Source organism: Podarcis melisellensis, assembly GCF_964234715.1.
Source record: "Podarcis melisellensis genome assembly, chromosome: 6".
Classification (NCBI taxonomy): Eukaryota; Metazoa; Chordata; class Lepidosauria; order Squamata; family Lacertidae; genus Podarcis; species Podarcis melisellensis.
Window position 1 is genome coordinate 31,170,981 of NC_138538.1, and position 25,560 is coordinate 31,196,540.

Here is a 25,560-nt window from a genome sequence, read left to right on the forward strand (position 1 = left end):
TCCACAACTCAGTGTTAAACTCTTTTAACAAATGCATTAAATCAGAATAAATGCTAGAGAAAACATTAGAAAAGGTGACAAGATAAGTTTGTCAGGTAGTAACTAGTACCAAAGGACTTAGCTGATGGGCGGTATGGAAGTTTCATGGCAAATAAATAAGTACCAAGCAGGATATACCGTATTTTTCGCACCATAGGGCGCACCGGACCATAGGGCGCACCCAGTTTTTTTGGGGGGAAATAAAGGGGGGGAAATTATTTCCCCCCCAGGTGCGGGGCTGGGGCGGGGGAAGCTAGAGCTTCCCCCGACCCCAGCCCTCAAACAGGCAGCTCTCCGCAAGCAGCGGGAGCGCTCCCGCTGCTTGCGGAGAGGTCCGCGAAGCCTGGACGCGCTGAGCTCAGCGCGCCCAGGCTTCGGCATGCAGGCACCTCTCCGCAAGCAGCGGGAACGCTCCCGCTGCTTGCGGAGAGGTCCGCGAAGCCTGGACGCGCTGAGCTCAGCGCGCCCAGGCTTCGGCATGCAGGCACCTCTCCGCAAGCAGCGGGAGCCCAGCGCTGGGCTCCTGCTGCTTGCGGAGAGGTGTGCGAAGCCTGGAGAGCATGAGGGGTTGGTGCGCACCGACCCCTCTCACTCTCCAGGCTTCAGCGAAAGCCTGCATTCGCACCATAGGACGCACACACATTTCCCCTTCATTTTTGGAGGGGAAAAAGTGCGTCCTATGGTGCGAAAAATACGGTAAATCCTTTCTGGGGCCGTCAAGTTGTTAAAGTAGCCACCTGTTCATTAAAATGCAAGTTACACTGAATTCCTTTAAAATGCCAGGATAGCAGTGGGAAAGGGAGGCAAGAATCTTTCAACACCTTAACTCCTTCCCCACACTGGTTCTGCCCAGGGAGTGTCAATTCTGAATCTTCAACTTTATCACGTAAAAAAACAAATGGGAAACAGCTGCCATTCTGTCTTATAAATAATCGCATCGCCACCCACTTTATAAGGATGAGATAGAAACCCTACTGCCAGCGTTTAGTTTCCCACTCCAAATTCATAACTAAATTCTCCATTTTTGTTTTCTAGATACCAACACAAGAGTTTCCCCCAAATGCAAATTTTAATAAAACCAATAATGAAACCCAAGTTAACAGACTCATTAGAAGTGTGAACATACATGCACTGGCATATTGAAATAATCTGACTTGAAGGCATCTGCCATTTCTCCAAATGTGCGAAGTGTGTAGTCTCTTGCTGCCTGTTCAAAACCAAATGCTTCTTGTGGTTTATTACACTCCTGTGTAATTAAAATACAGCACTGAATTAACAAAGAGAAAACATACCATACATCAAGCAAGTATTTTTTTTAAACAAACAACAAAATGGACTTCATCCAAGATGGACTAGCATGGATCCATTTTTACAGGTTGACAAAAGGAATTGCAGGTTGCACTACAAGGATAAACAAGGAGTAGAGAAATGTAGATGGTGCTCTTCAAAAGCCCCACCACCTTTTTCTCAAAATGAGTACAAACCATTGGGGAGAATGCTCATTGGCAGTTTGGGGGACAGAGGGCTGACAGTGGGAGCTTCCCACCAATCCTGGGTCACAGGGTTCAATCACTCACATCTAATTATCTAAACCAAAGGTCCCTGCGAGGCATGTATTTAAAAACTAACCATAACTGGATGGAGTGCAGCAGTGTACATTTACCATAGTGGTAAAACAAATCACCTGAGTAAGAGAAGATGTCAAGCATGCACATGTTCTGTACCCTTCTGACAACATAAAAGAGTGTGGCCGGGGTGTGTGTGGAGAGAATAAGGCTGGACCGGGACACAGAGCAACTGACTTTAAAAGTTAATTAGTAGAAGGCCCCTTCTAATATCCCAGACCCATAAATTAACCTTGGAGAGGGAACTGCCTAAAAGGTAAGTGGGAAAGCTACTGATAAGAGGAGTGAAATTAACTCCATAAATACAGGACAGTATTGGAAGGGGTTTTGTAACAAGACCCAGGCAGACACACACTATATTAGGTATGTGCAGGTGCCCTATGATGAGAAGAATCTTAAATTGTCTCCAGGAGGAACAATGGAGCCACCACAACCCTTTGTTGAATGATAAGAAGGGTATGGGGCTCTAGGAGTATGCTGAATCTAAACAAACTCTTATACTGAATGAGTAATTGCACCATGGGGTTGGGTAGGATGAAGGTGTACAACAGTGGATTGTCTCCAGAGTAGCCTTAAGTTGCAGTCCCATCAGAAGAAGGATTACTACTTGTGCAACAGAACTCCTCCCCCCACACCTCCATACACCCTGTACAGCAGATCTGGGGAAGGCGCAAGGCACTTGTGCCGATAAAGTACCTCTGGAAACCCTTGTGTTGATGGGACATATTACTTGGATACCACTCAGTAACCTCCAAGGTAGAGGAGAAGTCAAAGAAAAACAGATTTTTGCTTAATGTATTTTAGTCTACTTGGGTGCTGAACCTTATATTTGTGAGAGCTAGGGGGTGAAATATTTCACCCATATTTTATTATTACCTGAGCTAGGCATTGGGGGCATCTCCAGTCCCCCTTGGGAACATCATGAAGAGGTGGTATTAAGCAAAAGGTATGGTAACTGTCATCACAGCCATCACATAGGAGCAGACGATCCTCATCATTACCACTGCCGCACAAGAGACAGACATACAAATCCACCTGTAAAAAAATTTGCCAAAGTGAGGGATGGGGGATTGGTCCCATCATTACCTTGCTTACGTCTATGCATGGTTCTTGGTAAGAAAACACTTGACAGATAGATATGATGTAGATATGTCAAGTGTATGCAGAAACACATTTCATTTCTTTATTCTTACAAACATCTCAAGCTAGAAGCACTGTGATCCAAACACCCTTTGAACTGGTGAGAAGATTCATGAACTGAATGTTTGAGAAGAAGTATAACCTACTAGCAGCGCTCCACAGAAAGCTCCAAAACAGGGCACAAAACAGTTGTGTTGCCCCAGGACTTCACTGCTGTGACTTGATGGCACTGGGCCCAAGCCTGATAGCTGTGCCAACTCCCAACTGGTGCAACCTTCGGTCCTGGGCAGCTTGAGTGGCAGGGATGCAGAAGCATCCTGCCACTTCATTAAACCCTACTGATGCCAGGCCAGGTTCGCATTGCACCATTAATGGCCCAGTTGTTTGGAGTGCGTTATCTATGAATAGATGGATTTTAAAAAAAGAGTAAAGAAAACCTGGTGGGCTACCATCAAAAACACCCTTATTTTCTAATAGTTATCCCACCCTTCCATCAAGGAGCACAATGGGATGCATGGGGCATCTCATTTTATCATCTCAGCTGTGGCTGCTATAAAGAAATATGCAGTCAGTCCGTCTCCTAGAAGAGAAAAAGGATCCAGTGACAGTTACATAGCTTCCTGCATCTCAGCTTTTCAGAAAAAGCAGCTTTCCCATTTGCATAGCAAGATGGAGCACATGACACAGATATCAGATGGAATTTGCCATAAGGCTACTGGACAGCTGAATGCCAAAATTGAGATCTCATTCTAAATGAATGAGGTAATTGTAGAACCTCATTTGGATCAACTTTTTGCAAAAACCTGTTACAGTTAACACATAATATCTTTTCTATATTAACCAAGAATCAAAAGTATTGCATCACTGTATTTCACAATACAAAATACCAAGAAATTATTTTTCTTCTGACTACTAAGTTCAAACTACAAGCCCATAATTTTCTACTATTAGCATTAAAGGGGGCGGGGGAGAAGAGTACTCACTGCATTAAAGCTTTTCTTAGAACGTCCCTTTGGTTTTTCTCTTTCTGTTTCCCAGATGGGTTGCTTTTTTTCAACCGTTTCCCGTTTCACAAGGCCTTGAGACTCTTTATCTGATTCAGCAAAATACATTTAGAAAATATTACTCAAAAGTGTTTGAGACAAAATAGAACTGCTTTTAAAAGAGTTTAAATGGGGCTGACACCCACTTAAAGAATCCTTAAGTGATTAAATTGTGTGAATATTTATTAATTTATTAAATCTGCAGGGTGGGTGTCAGGTAAAAACAAAGAGAAAGAGAAAGGGAATAGGTTCTTCTAAGATGGTGCCTACCAACCTACTTACAATTTGTTAATTAATTTTTTTACAGAAGTTACATTTTAAAAAACCAACAGTCTCAGCAATGTATTTTCTCTTGTTAAAGGTCAGCAAGTTCATAAATTTCAAAGCTTTATTTTAAAATAAAAGATTTTGCTTCAAAGCCACCACCATTTTGGCAAATACTACATCCAAATGAATACTGGTCAAGCTAAAATTTGGATGTTAAAAAGCAAATGCCTACTATTTTATTCCCCACCCCCACCCCATTGATACACTTACCATTTTCAGGTTCAAGCTTTGGAGGTGTGGTTCCCATTCTACGTCTCAAATTGTGAGTTTTGGTTTCTGTAGTTTCCTCCAAATCAGTTTTAATATTAGTAGCCTAGAGGGGAGGGGAATTAAGCTTAATCTTTATTTATTCTTCCTTTTTGTTCAGTACAGAATTACCTGTCATGAGCTTATAATATGCAACAGTAGACCGCTGCTGGAATAGTTATTTGGATGTGTTCAAATGTATAGTCTGCCCCATAACTTATTGATGACAATAGTAAGATTATGCAAAGGTGAAAAGGAAGGAGTGCTTCTGACTCCCTCCTCACCTGCTGGCATTTGATTTTCTCTTATGGAAGCACAGTAACGACAATGCTGAGGAATGTTTGCCTGAAGTATCCAACATCTACAATTAATATTTTACTGATAAACTAGAAGAATGAAGAAGTCCCATTCATAGACATTTTGTTCCCTACTAAAAGTAGGTAGGAGTTTCATGTACTGATATTGCTCCTGCACAGCTGTAGGTGGATGCCTAAGTCAAAGTCAAGGTAATTCACACAATCCAGGCTAAAGCTGCATCCTAGACTATTCATAAAGTTTAGATTCAGCTGCTTTAAAACAGATGTGCTAGTATATGATTAAAATTACAAAAAAACACACCAATTCAGACAATTGATAAAGTCACCTTGGTGGTTCTCCAGAGAACTGTAAAACTTTAGGGATGCTACACTTAGTCTAAGACACCCAAATGGAAATTTTTCATAAACTAGATTCTAGTAGGAATTCAAAAGAATGTTATGTTGCTTAAGGCCATCGGTTTTCAAGGGCAACCCAAATTGTGCGTGACTCATGATTTCTGGATAGTCAGCATTTCTCAGCCTCAGTTTACTCAAAAGTGGAAATTATGACATATATTCTACAGAGCTGTTGTATAGATGACTACAAGAGATTTTAAACCCCAATGTGTATAAGAAATGTTGTATGAACATAAACTGCATTACTTAAGATGTCAACAGCTTCAGACAATATGAGGAAATGCTAGTGAAATCTAGACCCTAGTTTCAAATCCTTGTTAAATGGGAACCCTGGTTATCCAGTTGCTGTTAGTGCCAACACAAGACTTCACTGTGGTTAAGGCTGAAATATTTGTTCCCACAAGGAAAGGCAGTGTGATGCTACAACCCACACATAATCTCTTAAAGAGTATGTCTGCATCAGTCCATAAATAAAACTGTATGTGCTCCTCAGAACCATAGGCAGCGATGATGTGGAAATATTGGAACTGCTGTTTAATTTCTGGCAAGGAAAATAACTACAGTGGTGCCCCGCAAGACGAATGCCTCGCAAGACGAAAAACCCGCAAGACGAAAGGGTTTTTCGGTTTTTGCGACGCTTCGCTAGACGATTTTCCCTATGGGCTTGCATCGCAAGACGAAAGCCCATAGGGAAATCTCGGGGACCTTTTTTTAAATGCTGGCGGTGGGGAGCAAAGCCTTCCCCCCCCCTCCGGACTTCAGAAGAGGTCCAGGAAGGCCGGCGGGGGCGAAAGGCTTTGCTCCCCACTGCCAGCATTTTAAAAGCGGTCCGGGATAGCAGGGAAGCGCTTCCCGCTATCCCGGACGGCTTTTGAAGGCAGGCAGGGGGGGCAAAGACTTTTGCCCCCCCTGCCTGCCTAACCGGGGGCTTTTAAATCGCCCCGGGACAGTCCGGGGCGATTTAAAAGCCCCCGGACGGCTTTTGAAGCCTCCCCCCGCCGCCCGGCTTCGGGGCAGGAACGCCTCCCCCCGCCGCCCGGCATCGGGGCATCGTCCCGATGCCGGGCGGTGGGGCAGGAACGCCTCCCCCAGCCGCCCGGCATCGGAACGATGTCCCGAAGCCTGGCGGCCGGGCGGGAAAGCCTCCCCCCGCCGCCCGGCTTCGGGGCATCGTCCCGATGCCGGGCGGTGGGGCAGGAACGCCTCCCCCCGCCGCCCGGCATCGGGGCATCGTCCCGATGCCGGGCGGTGGGGCAGGAACGCCTCCCCCAGCCGCCCGGCATCGGAACGATGTCCCGAAGCCTGGCGGCCGGGCGGGAAAGCCTCCCCCCGCCGCCCGGCTTCGGGGCATCGTCCCGATGCCGGGCGGTGGGGCAGGAACGCCTCCCCCCGCCGCCCGGCATCGGGGCATCGTCCCGATGCCGGGCGGTGGGGCAGGAACGCCTCCCCCAGCCGCCCGGCATCGGAACGATGTCCCGAAGCCGGGCGGCCGGGCGGGAAAGCCTCCCCCCGCCGCCCGGCTTAGGGGCATCGTCCCGATGCCGGGCGGTGGGGCAGGAACGCCTCCCCCAGCCACCCGGCATCGGAACGATGTCCCGAAGCCGGGCGGCCGGGCGGGAAAGCCTCCCCCCGCCGCCCGGCTTCGGGGCATCGTCCCGATGCCGGGAAGTGGGGCAGGAACGCCTCCCCCAGCCGCCCGGCTTCGGGGCATCGTCCCGATGCCGGGCGGTGGGGCAGGAACGCCTCCCCCCGCCGCCCGGCATCGGGGCATCGTCCCGATGCCGGGCGGTGGGGCAGGAACGCCTCCCCCAGCCGCCCGGCATCGGAACGATGTCCCTAAGCCGGGCGGCCGGGCGGGAAAGCCTCCCCCCGCCGCCCGGCTTCGGGGCATCGTCCCGATGCCGGGCGGTGGGGCAGGAACGCCTCCCCCAGCCGCCCGGCTTCGGGGCATCGTCCCGATGCCGGGCGGTGGGGTTAGGAACGCCTCCCCCAGCCGCCCGGCATCGGAACGATGTCCCGAAGCCGGGCGGCCGGGCGAGAAAGCCTCCCCCCGCCGCCCGGCTTCAGAACGATGTCCCGAAGCCCGGCGGCGGGGCGGGAAAGCCTCCCCCCGCCGCCCGGCATCGGAACGATGTCCCGAAGCCGAGCGGTGGGGCGAGAAAGCCTTTGTCCCCCCTGCCTGCCTTCCCAGGGGCTTTTAAATCGCCCCGGACAGCGGAGAAGTCCTCCGCTGTCCCGGGCGATTTTAAAATGCCGCCCGCCAGAAGAGGTCGGGGGAAGGCGTTTTCCATAGGAACGCATTAATTGATTTTCAATGCATTCCTATGGAAAACCGTGCATCGCAAGACGAAAAACTCGCAAGACGAAGAGACTTGCGGAACGAATTAATTTCGTCTTGCGAGGCACCACTGTACTTATAAAGTACTTCTGTGGCTTTGAATTATGGCATTTTAGAAATCAATACATGAAAAGTCAATCCTACCTCTGCTCTCATGCGTTTTGCTCGACGAGCAGGTGGACAAGTTTCAGACAGCTGAACAGACTGTCTTTGAGGAATATCATGTGGTTTATATTCCTTGTCCTTTGTGCCACTGGTAATATCTGGCTTCTGAAGACACTAAAAAAACAAGCAAAAGTGATTTTTTCCTCTCTCTATTTCCTACCAAATATTTCACACTTTTTTAAAAAAACAACAACCCAATGTAAAGTATTTTTAGTAGCTAAAGTAAAAAACCATACATGATTATATTCACTACAGATGGATTGGAATGACCAATCTGTACTTTCTAAAATGGTTTAATAATGGCAATTTTTTTTGAAAATAAATCTGTTACAAGTTTTTCGTTCTATACGGCATTCCATCAGTAACTGCAGAAGTAAATCTGGATCCAACAATCTGGCAGTTTTGCAGTGGTGGCGACTAATGACAGTGGATAGAAGAAAAGTAGATTGCGATCATTTACATCCAAGGTACTCTGCATGGGACCTGCAATAGAATTCTTGACAATTTCACCATTTCTGTGGATTGCTATTGATAATAACATTTGAGTTTTCTGGGCAGTGGGACGAAAATACCAAACCTGCTATGAAAATACTGAAATATTACATGTTTTTCTCACCCTTCCTTCCTTGAGAGAAGGATAGTGTACATTTATTCCATACCATGCATATTTTATTGTCACAACAATGCTGTGAGATAAGGTTAGGAATAGAGTGGTGACTGGCCCAAGGTCTCCCAAGGAGTGTCATGAAAGAGAAAGGAATCTGAAATTGGGTCAGTCCTGGTACAACATACTAACTGCAGCCCTCCAACCACTGGCCCTCAGGTAGGCACAAATCATTAAATGTTTTGCTGAAGAAGCAAAGAACACAAGTAGTTACCAAGCATAAATGTTTTACTGCTCGGGAAAAAAGAGAACAATATTTATATTTATGTATTTATTTCACTAAAGTTATACACTGCTTGATGTAGAAAATACACTTTTTCTCCATGCCCACTTTTTTTTAAAAAAATATCTTGACTGCTATTCTAATGGAGGGAAAGATTAAGTCAATGTACGTGTACCTGTACCTGTACCTTCCCCCAGCAGGATTAGCAGCAGATTTGAAGCAGGGGGATATTAAACAGAGAGTGTTGCTTTTCCCAGTATTAAAAAAAAGAAATGCACATCTGGTTTGACACCAAGGTGCCATTGTCATAAAAAGCTAAACCTGAATTCTTTGTAGATTTAACAAACACAGTGAGAAACAGTTCTCAACCTTTTGATCATTCCTCTTCTGCCAGCTGTGCATTGAAATATGTTTCCTAGCAAATTTACAACTGAACTTACAAAATCTACAATTGAACTGAAGTGTTGCCTGATCAAAATGTGGTACATAGGCAAACACCACATGGTGGTAGCACAGGGATGCCCAGACAAGGAAAAAGCTAAAGTGGCCTGGATGCATCTGAAAGTTCTCTCTCTGCTTGACCAAGTACACCATGCCTTTTAAATAACCAGAATTTTAATCATTCACCAAACTACTTATATAAACCTCTACATGCACAAAATGGCGTTTAACTTTTTTTTCACACAGCTTTCAAGAATCCAAAAGTTACAGAAGCACCAATAAAACAAAATTCCATAGAAGGTTGTCAATTCTCATCACAATGCTAATTGTTCTCCTGAGGAACATTTAGACTTCAAACAAAAAGCTATGAAGATACAAGTAATAGACAGGGGAGAAGAATAATCATAGCTGCTAAAGAATCATTTTGCATCCAACAACAGCACTTGCTTGAAGGGTAGAAGCTTTGCATATAAAAAAAACCTTAAGTAAATAATTGCAAAGGTATATACAACAACAAATACCACAATACTTCATAATATCACAAATATATAGCTGCTTAAAAATGAATGCAAGAAATTAATAAGAGGCAATTTTTATACAGCATTTGCCTTCAGTTCTCCCTCTCTGTATTATACACTAACACACTATCACGGAATACAGGAAATACTGTCTGAGTTAGGCAATGAACACTCCACACTAAATTAAAATACAGTGAATTGGCCAGAGACAATGGATCAAGGATAAACCAAGTTACTGTAACATGCTTTTATAGAAACATTATTGAAAAGCATGTAATTGAAATCCTGTGCCCAAAACACAGATTCACACAATTCCTTGATGCACTTGACAGAATATAGAACTATTTTGCACAGGTGGATATAGAGGAAGCACCTGAAACAGCTTAGAAGAGAAACGGGAAAGGATCATCATTTAAAAAAATGTTGAACATACCTTTTCCAGAACTGCATCATCCACTAAACACATCAGTTTGGAACAAATGTCTGGCGCCTATTGCAAGAGAGAGCTTGGAGAGTTACAATTTAAAGAATTGTGACCCTGTGAAGTGGGGTCACAAGTAGCTATTTGAAAGTCATTTCCTTCTAAGTGGTCCTTTTCTGAAAAGCTGCAAGTTTTCATTTCAGGAATATAAAGACACCTATACCAGGACTAGATTTTCAGTAAGTGCATGGGCATTAAGACAGCCCTGTTTTAAGATGGAACAAAAAGATCCTCTTCTATAAGTTCCTATTACAATAACTATAAAAACCTGATTACACAAGGCCAAAGCAGCAGATCTTCATAGATGCTACCGTGACTATATAGCCTTTAGAGCAAAACACAGACTGCAATGGTTTACTGGCTTCTACTGGACAAGCAATAGAAATGTATTAACAAAGATAATGACAGAAACACTAAAATTGCTTTTCTGCTACAAAAATCTACTATTTTTACTTCAAAGGTTTTGTCCTTGCATCATTAGCATTTTTACAAATAACCAAAACATTCAGAACTTTGAAAAAACACACATATAGATATACTTAATTGAGAAAATATGAGTTTTATTTTTACAACCTACAATATACCATTATGGTTATTTAGTGGAAACAATGGAACCTACTTTCTATGAGTTAATTAAACCCTTTTAGCTCATCAGCAGCTATGTTTCACTTGGCCTATTACAGTCCCCTCAGAATGAGGTGGTTCTATGCATGATGTGCAAACACAGCCACTGTATGTAAGCTTATGACACAAAGACCATCAAGTTTAAAGGGCCTGTCATATTGCAGAATGGGATAAAATTAGTAGAACAGCTTTCTGCATGATCCTTGAATATGAAGACATCCCTGTTATTACATACACAGCTAGAGTTTGATGGCTATTTTGATTACTACCATACATCCATAGCCTTTACTGTGTAGACTAACTTAGTGAATAAGCACCACAGTGCCACACAGACCTACAGATAGGTTAGTAAATGTCTTAAAAGACAAAAAACAATACTATGGATATTTAGAATGACCTCTAATGTGCTATCAAATAGCACAACTCCTATGAAGAATGAACAAAGACTAATTCAAAATATGCTATGCTCAAGATGGGAGGTAATGCAAACACAGCCTTTTAATTGTGATAAAGAAACTAAAATGTGCAGCTTTCTTTGCAATTTCAGACTTCAGTTTAAAAGCCTATCCACCTTCTGAATTTATATCAAACCAAATAATTTCAACTTATTTTTCTTTTTTTTAAGGCAAAAGAAAACAAGATCAGTGTAAAAGAAATGAAGGAAGGGTATAGAGGAGTCTGTACAGACAGGGATACAACTTCTCTTAAATTCCAAAATAAAAATGCCTTTTAGCACACCAAACTAGTTTTAAAGCTAGTGTTACATATATAATTTGGATCTCTCCTTTTGCTCAAAATACTTCAATTATTTAGAAATTGCCAGAAGTGATCTGTAAATCTTTAAAACTCCTGTATTTGTGGGTAAGGGGGGAACCCTCTATGATTTTCATTTGACGAGAGAGAGAGAGAGAGAGAGAGAGAGAGAGAGAGAGAGAGAGAGAGAGAGAGATGTGACTAGGAAATCAACCTGGGTCATGAAGTTCTTCCCATTCTGTTCACTTATTTATCTGATAAATTTCTACCCTGCGTTTTAGGGCTTGCAATAAACAATTTTAGAACAGAACTGACATACAGCATAACAAAAATAGCATTAGATAAAGTTGATGGGAAGGGAACAAAAAATCAAAATCTAGACAGAATAAATATTTAGGACCCAATTAAAGAGTTCTAGGGAGAAGGAATTCTACAAGGGTAGGGACATCACTATATAGGCCATGTCCCTGGGACCTGGCTGCCTGAATAATGGCGCTGAGATAGGACTTTAGAAATCAGTACCAGCACTAAGTCCAGTAACAAAAAGGTAAACCAATGAAACCAATACAAAATTAGTATTATATAATCAAACTGCCTAATCCTCACAAGCATCCTGGCATCTGTTTCCAGACTGTCTTCAGAAACAACTCTACATACATAAAATTACAGTAGTCTAGTCTGGATGTACCCAGTGCATGTGTATTGAGTTCTTGGCCATAAAAGAACTGCAGCTCAGTGAAATATAGCATTTGCTTTGCAAGCAGAAAGTCCAAGAATCTCCACATGGGGCTGGGATTGTCCCATCAGAACCCCTGGAGAGCTGCTGCCAGCTGCTGTAGTTAAATGGCCCAATGACCTAAGTATAGGACAGCTTCCTATGTTCCTATAGATGGTCTAAACTGGTTTTTGATCAGATGAAGCCTATCCTTTCTATCCTTTCTACATACATTTCTACTCTTTCAGTAAAGCAGTGTCATGTCTTTTCAGACATACCAGCTTTCTATATACCAACCGCACAACTACCTCAGAAACTGCAGATAAACTTTAACCACTTTGGGGTCCAATAAAGTAAGAAGCTTACTCCCAAAACTTACTCCCATTCAATGGAAGGTAGGAAAGGAACCCAAGCAGGCTAGAACTGCACCAATGTAAGCTAAGAAGATTAGCACACTGAAAATGTGTACTGTAAAAAAGTGCTGCATAGAGCCCTCAAAGCAAAGTACAGCTTTAGATGTGGTTCAAAAGCTACCTTGTTTCTAACTGGGAGGAAGGAGCAAAGCAATCCAAGCCACTTCCTTTCTACTAGGCAAGAATAGCCATTGTAAGTATCAACTTCTTGATCAAGCAAGAAGATAAAAACCCTAAAAACAGCAGCTAATATACAACTACGTCTTTGTGTTCAGTGAAACCTTAAAAAATTATATTAAAATTTCCATAACTCTGCTGTAGTAAGTCTTTTTTAGAACTCTAAAAGCATTCACCAAAAAAAGAAAATTGGAGAACTCTTTCCCACAATGGAAAAATAGTCAATTTGTAAAGAAGTTCACAATCTAGGAAAAGTAGTCTATACTCACCAGCAGACTAGCTCCAGTCTGAAATAAATTGTAAGGGTAAAGAATGCGCTCATAATGAGCACGAATATGTGAGCCCACAGCTTTTCCAGGAGCAAACCCCATCTTGGTAGCTATTTTAGTCCATTTTCTGTCCTTACACACCAAGTCAAATCCGCCTTCTTCTGCAACTAGCTGCAAATGAAAAGGATTGCACATCAAGATTTACAAATTTACAGGGTCATTTCCGACAAATATAACTCAGAAAAGGAAACTGCTTAACTCCAGTGAGCAGGTGCTATCTTATAAATAAATGTTAGATCCAGAGGAAGTTATTACCTTAACACAGACAAAAACAAAGCTTTAAGTAATTAATACAACTACTTAATCCCCGTTTATCTAGATACTACATTCTAAAATATTTATCAACGCAAGGGCCTTCAGGACCAAACAAGTTTATTTTTACTTGCTTATGACTGAAAATTAGCATGACTTCAGCCTAAAAGCATGTGAAACTTACCCTATTAAGCTGGAATAAATCCAAGATCTTTCTTTCTACGTGTGGAATTTTCAGTGTGCATCCCTGAAGTTCCCAAAACTTTGCAATCTGGTCCAGAAAATTCAGTTTTACGCGGGTCTGAGCCTGTTCAGAGTGTGGATTTATTATACAGTTTAGTTATTATTTTCAAGTACCAATTTAATATTCTCCAATCTATTATGCATAATGAGCAAAGAAAGTGAAAATAAAGGTGATTACTGTCTCTTCAGGTTAAGAAGCAATCATTATCCTGGGATGCAAGCAGAAGTATGGAGGAAGAATCTGTTGTGCTTTTAAGCAACCATGTACACCACCCAAATGTGAGTTCTTCTCAGTGCATGTAAAAACTACATCTTGTGGGACTTGAGCTCTATCTATCTGTAGCAAGCAGAATTTGCTGTTTTAAAATTCTGAATGTTCTAGAGCACTTGTCCTTTCATGAAACTAGATCTTTGGAGAGCTAGGAGCACCATGTGGATTCCCATAGATGGGTGGAATCTATGGTGAGTGGGAGAACATTTGAGCAAAGCACCACAAAGGAAATGTTTGACATATGGATGAGAGCCTTGAGTCTTGCTCAGATTCTCTGACAACACAGCTGAAAGGACTGGTGACTGGAGCTTTAGGGTATGAGGTTTGAAGCCCATGCTCAAACCAGCTTGAAGCAATAACAATTCGGAGATTCCAACTTTTTGTGTGTGTGCAAGAGCCCTTTCTTATTACACCATTTAGAGAGTACTTTCCAAGAGCTTTGATATATCAAAGGAAGGAGGATGCTGGAGAACAACATGGTATCAGCTGCTGGGAGAAAGGCCCAACTTGATTAAGATACTTCCACTCAGTCTTCAAACATGCAGGTTCTGCCACGCTGGAACTGGATAATGAAGCTCTCCCTAAGTCAAGAGGTTGTCATGCAAAAGAAGAGTCCATGGGAATGCCGTCCCCATCTCGGAAAACCATGGCCTCTAAGGCCAGTATGGGATCGCAAAGTGAACTGAACCCTCTCTTTTCTCAAGCCTTGGGAGGGGAGTAGGAATGGGGGGAAGGCATAAAGCATTCCTGGAGGCCATGGTGAGGACAGAGCGATTGACTAAGGAGGTGAAGAGGTCCACCTGGACTGTCCCAAAAGCGGGACACAATTTTTCTAAACACCTCAAGTTGAAGCATTCATTCTCCACGAAGCAGGTGCTCCCTGCTCAGTCAGCTGGCTTGAGCATTTTCAATCCTTGAGATTAGGAACCAAATGTCCCTTGGTTGCAAAGTGCTGGACTATGAAGTGGGCTGCCCTTCATTCCAGGTTGATGAGGAGAGTCTCCTCTGAGGACTAGGTGCCTTGGAGCATCCAGCTGCTGGAGAGAGGCCCTCTGTCTATCTGAAATGATGACTGTCCAAGGGGGTTGTCTGAGAGGGAATCCCTGGTGAAGGGAGGATTTCTGAAGCCACCGCTGAAAAGAGTGACATACCAATCTTGGCAGGGAAATGAGGATATGTCACTTGGCAGCTATGGAACTTCAATGAGAGCGCAGCAGCTACTGAAGAGGTCAAGAATGTAGTATTGCCATGAGACCCAGAATTTGCACCCTGAGGTTCACTCATGATTTTGACAGAACTGAGTGCCGCTTAGACCTTGCCTATCCTCTCTGGAGACAAGGACATTGTTCCCACAACAGAGTCCACCAGGGCTCCCAGATGAAGAATGCGCTGCAATGGAAGGCTTGAACCATGCAATCAGAAGAGGTAAAAAAAAGTGGCGAGATAGAATTTTAGACTGGGTCCATGAGAGAATTAACGCTCCAGAGCATTCAGAATTTTAAAACAGTGAATTCTGCCTGCTACCACTAGGTGGCATTTAAGTCCCACCTGATGTCTTGCATGCACAGGAAAACACTTCTGAACAAATGCAAATACTGTATAGCATTTTAATACACACTACATATATTTATTTACTCCTGCTTCTTTAAAGTGACAAAAATAATAATCATATGATATTTTTGGTAGAATGGAATGTTAAAAGTAATCAAAAGGAGCTTGCAGAATGAGCAGAACAAGCTTAATGACTGTTCAAAACAAAATAGCTGTCAACACACCACCAAAATGCATCGACTGGCACTTCTGAAGCACCTCCACGTCTTAACCTCTGGAAAGGGGTAGGCATGACTCAATGTCACATAGAACATGTAACAGCCAAGATATTTAGAGGAAAAGTGGTAGAAATACAATCTAAGATTGACTTCTCCTGAAGTCCTTCCCAGATGAACCAGCAGTGTGGTTTTTCCAGGCTTATGAAGTACCCCTTCTTCACATTTCTAGAACATTTGAAACTTTCCACTTTTCTGTATCTTATTTCCCATCTCACTCCTACGCGGATACTATTTTAGGATATCCTCATGTTCATTACTTAGATGAGGTGGTCCTCTTGTTGCGCTACACTTTAGAGACGTGAATTTGGCAGTAACCAGGAAGAGGGCCTTCTCTGTAGCAGCACCTTCCCTATGGAACTATTTACATCTTCTGCAGACCAACACTAGTGTATTTCAGCCCCCAGGCTTTTGTTGGTGTTTGATTCCACTATAGGGTATCAAACTTTAATTTTCCTTGGATCACTTTTGTATTTTTAAGATTTTGGGAATGGATCTTTACTGATTTTAATTGTTCTTAATTGTTTAATCTGTTTATACCTTTGTATACCATGAGATGCCAAATGAAAGAAAGCATACTTAAATAATATATCCCCGGGAAGCTGAACATTAGGCAGAAAAACTGTCTCCAAAGAGACATCTTTAAAAGGTCAAAATGTTTGAGAAGCCAGCCAGAGAGCTAGCAGCTGAGGCTCTCCAGCTAGAATTTATGTCTTTGTCAGATCCTCAAACTGTTGAGGGAGAGGTAGCATTCTAGAACTTCTCTATCCAGCCTTACATATCACAACAGAATGGTGGCTAATCACCACACCTTTTTCCTCTTTTTGTCTGAAAAGGAGATCTGCTATTTTAATTAAAAATACTGCATTTATCTCAACAGTTTTAAGCACCCAATCCATCAGTGGCCACTGGGAAGTATTTACGATTAGTTAATTCATTACCTCCAACTCATTCAGCCTTTGGATCCGTGGAGTAAAGTGAAGTTTATCAACATCACATGCAAATGGAGGCTGCCAATCCTAGGAAAGGGGGGAAAAATAATTCAGTACCGAGAAGAGAATTTTTTTACAGACCAAAACTGGTATACTGTACAACTTAAAAGATCTTGTTCACTTTATTTTCAGATATAGAAAAATCTAACAGAAAAATATAGTTCACAGTTACTTCTTACTAGCATTAACCTTCATCCAGCTTTGCAGGGTAAGATACTTACTGCAGGCACATTTCTCACTGTGCAATTTACTCACACACATAACCACACACAAATTGTCAGCTGTACAGCATTCCCAAGTTTGAGCCAGTTACCACTTAGTGATTTAGTAGTGTAAACAAAAACCACCTGCAGCATAAAATGGCCCAGAAAAGCATTGAATTTTGCCACTGGGGTGTGTTTATTACGCCAGCCAATTTAGTGGATTGGGGTAGTAAAACACTTCACTGTTTTTTCATAGACAAATGGTCATGGAAAGGTCAAGCAAATGTCAGTCGGTTGGCACAAACTATGTCACACCGTTTGGGGGACCTTTCTTTAACCAGGAAGTTTTCTTTCAGGTTTCTAAATGGGGTAAGAAAAACATTCCCCCCAAAAAACATTAAAGTTAATTCTCAGTTGTAATTTCTAGACATTTTAGTATTTCCAGAGCATTTTTAAAATATCGTTTTTACACTTTGGAATTGTTTGCAATTTAAAATAAAAACATTACTTTCTTGTTTATACAATATCCCATGAATATGTTTTCTGGCTCTGGGTGTTTTGGGTTCTGCTGAGCACACTTCATCCGATACTACAAACACAAATATTATATGGGGTAAAAATGCTACCTCACACCATACAGTGCAAATTTCATAGGCATTAGAAAATGCATGTCAAAAACCACCAGTGCTGGAAATCTAGTCTAATACAGTAGAATGCTGTCATCACCAATATTACTACCTGTTTAATCTTTTCAAACACTGGAATTAATCCAAGTCATTGCATGAGCAGAACAACTTTAGCTTGCATAATGGAACCTCTCATCCTTCTCCGACCACACACCACCCCCAAATCTGTTCCAGGGGAAGGCCCAGAACAGGTGCGGGTGGGGAGGGCATGTGGAGAGAGGAGAGGAAACGGAAGTTGCACCGTGTGAGTAAAAATTGTTTCACTTGCACAGTGATTAAGTTGAATACAACTCACTGTTTCCTTGTTTTAATTTTTTTTATAATACTCTCTAAAATTTAATAATAAAAATTAAAAGGAAAAGAATGTGTACCAAGTCAAAGTAAATATGTATTTATATGGAAATATTTTGAAGTATGGAAGTCTATATAGAGCAGTGTTTCCCAACCGGTGTTCCGCGGCACACTACTGTGCCGTCAGACATTGGCTGGTGTGCCGTGGGAGGGAGGCGGGCGAGTCGGGCGGTGAGAGGCGGCGGCGGCGAGGATCCGCGTCGAGCCGGGGGCGGCTCCGCGGTGGTGGTGCCGAGCGGCGGGGCAGCGCGTGCAAAAGGGAGGAGCGCGAGACAGCGGAGGAGGAGGAGGCCGGCATGTCCGGGCAGCAGCAGCAACAACAGCAGCAGCAACTCCCGGCGACGGCTCCTCAAGCCCCGCCGCCGCCCCCTCCTCCGCCCGCTATCGCCGCCACCACCACAACAGCCACCGCCGCCTCAGTTGCCGCCGTCCCTCAGTCCCTCGCTCTGCTGCCTCCTCCCACCCCCAAAGCTTGGAGGTTCCCCGGCAAGGGGGAGGGAAAAAACTTTCACTTTCGTGCGTCCCTCCCGGCGTGACGCTGCGCGCTGACGTCACGGGGCGGGGCTTTAATGGTGGTGTGCCGTGAGATTTTTTTTCAGTAAACAGGTGTGCCGTTGCCCAAAAAAGTTTGGGAAACACTGATATAGAGAACATAGATTCTATGAGTGTGGGTGAATGTGTGCAGCTGTAGGCTGACTGATGTACAGAGGAGTTTGTAGATGTGGATACTGAGAGAGGATAAGTGTACTGAGTGAGTGCAATTCTACATTTTGGAGGTTGATCTCTTATATTTTCTTATATTGTATTATTTATAGATTTTTATATTTTCCATAATGTATCTATTTTTATTGCATTTTTTGCTTTTTCTTTGCATACTGCTTTGTGATCTTTTCAGTGAGTGATGGAGCGGTGGATCCACTGCTCAAGCAGCCAAAAGAGCCTTAGGATTAAACTCAGGGAATTTGTGGACCCAACCTCAAAATACCTCATTTCAGAATGTACTGCCTGCTTCTGCCAATGGGAGAACCATCAGTGGGAGCCTTCCACCAGGCTGAACACAGCTACCTCTGCCACTAACTGTGCTTCACTCTAATGTCAGAGGCCAGCAGAGAAGCATCACAATCCCATCTTAACCTTCTCTAGCCATAAATATGGAAGGAGAAGGAAGTACAGTTAGCCTCTGTTGTCATCCAGAAAGACAAGGCAGCAGAAATTTAAATTTACAGGGAGAGTTACACAACTGCCATACTAATATGTAAGGACAGCCTAAACTAGAAATCAGAGGTGGATCTATTTAAACTCAAGATGGCTACATCACTTATGTTTCTCCCCCGCCCTCTGTATAAGAGCTACAGATTTAAGAATTAATCTAGTCCCATACTGGTGAAAGTGAATCCAACAGCTACCACTTCTCTGCTACAGCAAGCATACTGACATTAAGGGCTAAAGTATACATTCTCAGGAACAATAAGGTTCCAATCCCAAATTTTCTGATAGAGTAGGGAACACAGGAGGTGCTGATCAGAAAGCAGAAAGGAGGGCTACGTAATCTCTCCCGGACCTGCCAATTTCTCCTACAAATGCTACCCACAATGTAATTTTCTCCTCCCCCTCTGCAAGTCCTAAAATCAAAAATCAGAGAGAGAAAGTAAGCGCCCAGACAGTACCTACAGGAGAGAACCGATGGGTAAGAACACCCCACCCCATACGCAACAACCCACTAGTTTTCTTCTGCAAATATTCCCCAGCCCACGTTGCCTTAGAAGGGAAAATACTGGAAAACTAACTAGTTTTTCTCCCATAATTTCAGGTTTGGTCCATTTCACACAGGACATTTTTTTTTCTATATAAAGATGGCTTTCAAATGGTCTAGTTCACACATCACATTAAGCCATAGTTCAAAGTTAACTATGGTTTAATATGAATGCTTATCATGCTATCACATGAAGCTAAGGATTTCTCACTCTACCTTCCCAGCTCCTTCCAGAGTCTGGCTTGTGATTATATCCAAAAAGGATTCCTGGTTCTTTCAAAAGCACAAGCAGTGGCCAACATTTGTTTTGGGAAAACAAACCACGAGCCCAGGTCTGGACACCAGGACAAGCCAACGTTGTTTGTTTCCTAAAGGCACATCAGGAGCAAGCAAAGAGAGCAAAAAACTTTCCAGTGGCATTCACTACAGTGCATTCATTAAAAAAAATTTTTTTTGAAGTGTGGTTTAATGTGACTTGTGAAGCAGACGTATAGAAAGTGGTCCTGATACAAGCCCACTCTGGTAACTCTCTCTGTTTCCTGTTAAGTGTATGTTCTGAAATCTCATAAAGTTCTCCAATTCTGTAGACTGCAAGTGCTATTTTTCTCTGCTACATAACCTTTTCACACATTACGACAGTGAAAATTTAGCAAACCTATCATCCCTTTTCCTGACTTGGATTTTAAAATATTGCTAACTTTTCCAATACTGATTATGTTAATTTTCTCCACATTTGTTCTCCCTTTTCTCTTCACTTATGCAAAGTAGCTGTCAACCCCAAAGCTACTTTGGAATGAGTTATAAATCAACTACAACAATATTGTGTGTATAATTTCTAGCTCATCACAAAGTCTTGAAATTAATCAAAAATTTGCTTGAGTCCTTTTCCTTAATATAGAAGGATTAATGATAAACTGTTGTTTTCCTTCACAGAACTGAGTCTTGCTGTATGAACATCAGACAGCGAGGGACTGTGGTACAGTGATGAAATTATTTTTCTAGTATGTTCCTTCAAGATAAGAAAACATGCAAAGACATGGTCCACAGCATAAAACAGTGATGTGCCAAGTTAAAGATAATAATAATAAGGGTAATTACTGGTAGGAATATCCAAAAGATATATTTGATGGCATGCTCTGGAACTGTTTTAATAGCATTGAAAAGGGTCAATTAAGTCTTGAAAACTTCATTACCTGCATAAATCCAGCATTTCAAATACTAAATTTGCCATTTTTTTAAATTGCCCCACACAGATAACCCAAAAAAGCTTGATCATTCAAAAAGTACTTTGTATTCAAGTGCCATCTTACAAGTACTACCCAATTAGTGCCTCATACTGAACTCTCCAGCCCAGGTTGTTTTAAGGTGTGTATGTTCACCAAGCTTCTTAGTTTGTGCAGTATACCAATTCCAGGCTGTGTTCACTGCCTTAGGTGCATTCACTTGTCTCTGTCTGGTTCATAACACATTAGGCATGCCTCAGCATGCCACAGTTCATACAAATAACCAGATTGGTTTCTACATGTTTCTACAGGGATGTGATAATAATGCACAGGTTTTGCACAAGAAATCACTTTGATCTATGTATGCCCTTTTAGCAAGACTTGTGTATTACCAGCTGAAGTTTCTCTTGGGAATGAAATTGCAATATTAAATTACATTAATATAAATCAGACATGTAAGGTATAGTCTCTGTAAAATTCACTTCTAGGTCTCTGAGAAAGAGGGGAGGACTGATGTTCAATAAGGCATCACTGATCAAGCCCTAGACCAAACTCCTAAAAGTTTTTTTTATAGTTAGACCAAGATTGGGGATATAACCTGAAGGTAGAGGCTGGCTGGGATTTCTTCAGATAGGATGTCGGGTTTATGAGGACTTTCCAAGGGCAAGAAAGCAATTGGGAAAAACCTCCTTCACCAAGAACTGCAGATTTTCACAACCAGTCAACCAAATTGAGACTACTAAGAAGCAAGTTCAGAGAAGTGGCAGTTAGCAAATGAACTGTAATGCAACTGGTGATCCTTTACTAACAATGGCTTGAAAAGAAAACTTAAAAGGACCATGTTACAAATTTTCTTAGAGAAACAGAAGCTATCATTTGAAAAATTGCACAGCCCCAATTTTAAGTCATGCAATGTAGAGTTGGTTCCCACATCCCTTTGTTGGACCTCCCAAAAATAAGAGTGTACTCTTGAGACCAATAGCATGGACAAGGAAAGTGTTGAAAACTATTCCAGAATTACAGGTTTTTCATTGATTGTGCCATCCCAACAGTAGAATATGAAAACTAAGATACAGATTAGATTTAAGGTAATGTCCATCATCAGCAGGTAGGTCCCCGCTTCAGATTTTCCAAATGTTCATATTTTGAAAGGCATACATTTTGAAGTTAACATTTATACCACCTGAATGTATAGACACAGGGAACTGCTAGAACTTAATCAAAGTACCAGTGTGGCAAGCTTTGGCAAGTTTAGGTCTGGTGAAAATGTTTTTCTTGGCAAAGATCATGCCCTTTTGACAGCAAAAATCTAATATGCATGACCTCCTAACTCCATTCCAGGAGAAGCACCTGTTGAATTCCTTTTTTGCTGTCAAAGGCACAATGTCTTTGCCAGGCAAATACAGTCAAGAGGTCACAAGCTTGATTGAAAGCTATCGTCTTATGGTAATGCTAGAAGACTGTACTCCATGTTGCTATAGATATGACACTTCATACAGAATAGTAAACAATACTATCATAACCTCATTTCAGGAAGCAAAATGCCTAAGAAACAGACTAAGTTTCACCTTTTTATGAAGGTATGTATATTAAGTCTTCTACAACTGGAAGGAATAAGGCATGTGATGTTGAGAGTAATTCTGCTACCCCAACTAAATAAAAGTTGTTCACATCAAAGGATCACTTGATAATAAATAAAATTGGAAGCAAGATGCATATTCTTTATGTTCAGAGTAAGGGCTTCATCAGGGGTAATAATGAACAAACTCAAACAAATCTTAGGTATGTGCACTTCCTTTCCCCTTCATACAAAAAAGAAAGATGTAAAGCTTCTATATCCTGGTTAGAAACAAATTGTGGTTTGTTGGTTTACAAACTTGGCAAATGGTGGTTTATTAATAAGCTGGGCTCAAAACCTGGGTCTGATCCAAGGCTTGTGCCAGCTCATTCAAGTAACAACAACCTACTTCAGTGCCGCCACCAAGAAGGCAATGTCAAATGCTGAAATGTGATCATTTAAGCCATTTTAACTCTCTTTTTTTCTATGAAATGAACATTATTTGAATCCAAACATTTCCCTTTGATGAGTTCTGGTTGGGCTATTAGGAAAACGAATTCTTAGTCCAGAAAGGAGGTTTTCAGTTACATTATCAACATTGCCTTTATAGTTCTGGTGCAGATGGAAAGAAACATTTGGAGATCTGGAAGTCATTTTACCATCAACACAATTACAGCTGGGAACAAGCTTTAATTTTCAGAACATCGCTTGCTACAGCACCTTTTCCAGGGAAGGCCTGGGAGTGAAGATTCATCTGCCTTCTGGATAGAGCTCCAGAGAAACAATCATCCATCCCACTTAACTTTACAGCATCTCTACAACAAGTAGGCATTTAGCAGATGGTGTCCACAAAACCCACTATCCTTTGGGTGGCATTTTGGACTGGTAATTTATGGTGTGGGCATTTCTTTTCTTTTTTAAAAATATAAAGGTTAGCACCCCATTTTTTCTTTTTTGGCTTCCTTTATCCCTCCCTCCCTCCTTGGTGTACAGGATTTTACGTCTGTAGATTTAATTCAGTACACAAGTTGCACTAATTTCAGTGAGACTCAATTATCCGTAACAATCACCCTGATCAGAGTTAGGAGCATCTAAACCCTTTGAAATCCATGGTCTTAGGCATGCCTAAGCACACAATCAGGTTGTGTGCTGGACTACAGCCTATAATATTAAGTATTCTGAGACCAGTGCAAAAAAATCTTCAGTTTAAAAGCAGATGGAACCTACGGTCCAGAGTTTAATGTCACATCAAATACACCAATATGAGGTAGCATTGAGTAGCATTATTTGGCAACATTAAATTCCATGGGCATTTTGTCTTGTACATCATTATTTGTGTGCTTCATTATTCAACACCTTCATTTGAAAACATACAATTCTCACAAATGTCCCTCTTTTAAAAATATTTGTCTGCTCATATAACCAACAAAAGTTGGAGTAACAAGTTTAAAAGAAACACACTCAAAGAACATGGTGGTAGAGTGTACCTCATTCAAAATGGCAGCAGACTGCATCTTGAGTCAGAACAAAGCATTAGTGTTATGGGTTGGAGGGATTATTACATACATACAATTCTCATTGCTCCTCCCCCCCCCCTTTTTAAAAAGCTCTTCAGCAAGGCAACAGAAACAAAAGGGATGTCATTTTGTCTCTGTAGAGCTGAAAGCAAGAAAGCAGGCTCCTATAAACAATTATTTGCTACCAAGTGCTGCCAAAATTAAGTGACAAAAAAACAACAGGCAAACATCCAGCAAAGAATCCTTTGGAACAGAGATGGCCAACTTGTGTCCTTGAGGGTCATATTATAGTCTAGATACTAATCCATGGGCCATCAATATTTTGTGCGCTCTGACCCACTCAGAGATGAGCAGGCCCTTTTATAAATATGGTGTCACCAAACATACGGGACACAATGCTTTCATATGATAAAAGGCCTGTAGTATGTGCTTCCTTAAAAAATCACCTCAAAGGGCAGCCTGGCAATACTTTACCTTTCCAGAATGTACCTAAGCCTGAAGTAATTTCTGTGAAATGCATGTCTCATGACTTATTTTCCTAAAATGTAAATCTTGATTGGTAGGACCACTGGGACCAAACAATCAAGCCAGGCCATCTCAGCATTAACAACATACATAACACACACACACACTTTACCTCCACCCTATTCAAAGGCTCTAAAACCACAACCAACCACCAACAATAATTTTACAAACACAGGGATTTAAAATGGATGTCATGTAGGTAGGTATGATACACAATCTTAGGTGCAGTTTTTATCTTGTTCAGTCACAGACTTTTTAATGCATACACATGTACAATTAAAACATAAAAATGAAACTGAAGAGAAACTTTAAAAGATCATATATTAAATGGAGTTACTTTCAAATCAAAAGGCTGCCCTACTTAAGTGTATATGTGAGTTCCACCCACCAATCACTCTTTGCACACAAACCTTACTGAAATAAATGGAATTTAACAGGAACAAAGGTTGACAAGATTTCACCTAGTAGAATAAGAAAAGTTCCTACAAGCTACTTTCTTCAGTCAAGGGTCAATCTTCAGTTATGTTTTCCAGTTAGGACTGAAAGTCATACTGAAATGTAACTGGATACAGAGAATGAATAAAATTCAAGTTTCATTGCAGAACTCAAGTTCATCAATATACAGTATCTCATTTATACTAAGCTCCAAATTAACATTTCAAGTATTTAAACTAGAATGTAAGTTGTTTGAATCCATATTTACCAATACCATATTTACCTCCCTAAATGAAGATTGCCTTATTTTTAGTGAAAGTAGTGTATACCCCTTGTAACAAACAAATCTTTGTTTCTTCAAATCCTTCCTCAATCACAGTTTACCCTTTTTTAAAAGGAAGTGCAAATAACTGGGGTAATAAAGCTGAAGCAAATTATACTGAGGAACAATTTTTTAAAAACTGAATTGAGTTAGTGGCTCAAAATAACCCCTTCTATAGCCCTCTGTAGTGTCTGTTTATACTGGTAATGATGAAGACTTATCACCCTTCCCACTATGTATCGCACTCTAAAATGGTGGCCATGTCTGCCTAGGATTCTGAAAGAAAATATTTCTGAAAACTCAATGGCTTCTATTTATATATTCCCAACTTTAAAATATGGGTGCCAGTATTAACATTAACCCAGATGGAACTGAAGTGGCCACAGAAAAGCTTTTTGTGGGTACAGAAAACATGGAAATAAGAAAATC

At 41.8% G+C, this 25,560-nt stretch overlaps 1 protein-coding gene across 2 annotated transcripts in view; it reads right to left on the minus strand.

Moving 5' to 3' along the window:
* Window positions 1–25,560, minus strand: part of KDM5B (lysine demethylase 5B) — a 51,505-nt gene that overhangs the window by 24,298 nt on the left and 1,647 nt on the right. Inside the window, exons 2-10 of one of the 2 annotated variants that reach the window (XM_081914374.1) lie at window positions 16,508–16,585; window positions 13,411–13,533; window positions 12,915–13,085; window positions 9,916–9,972; window positions 7,616–7,750; window positions 4,385–4,487; window positions 3,788–3,897; window positions 2,541–2,699; window positions 1,166–1,285 (exon numbers count right to left, since the gene is read on the minus strand). In XM_081914374.1, coding sequence (XP_081770500.1) covers window positions 1,166–1,285; window positions 2,541–2,699; window positions 3,788–3,897; window positions 4,385–4,487; window positions 7,616–7,750; window positions 9,916–9,972; window positions 12,915–13,085; window positions 13,411–13,533; window positions 16,508–16,585 — 1,056 coding nt within the window. The remainder of the gene's footprint in view (window positions 1–1,165; window positions 1,286–2,540; window positions 2,700–3,787; window positions 3,898–4,384; window positions 4,488–7,615; window positions 7,751–9,915; window positions 9,973–12,914; window positions 13,086–13,410; window positions 13,534–16,507; window positions 16,586–25,560) is intronic. The other variant, XM_081914375.1, reaches the window with a different exon arrangement.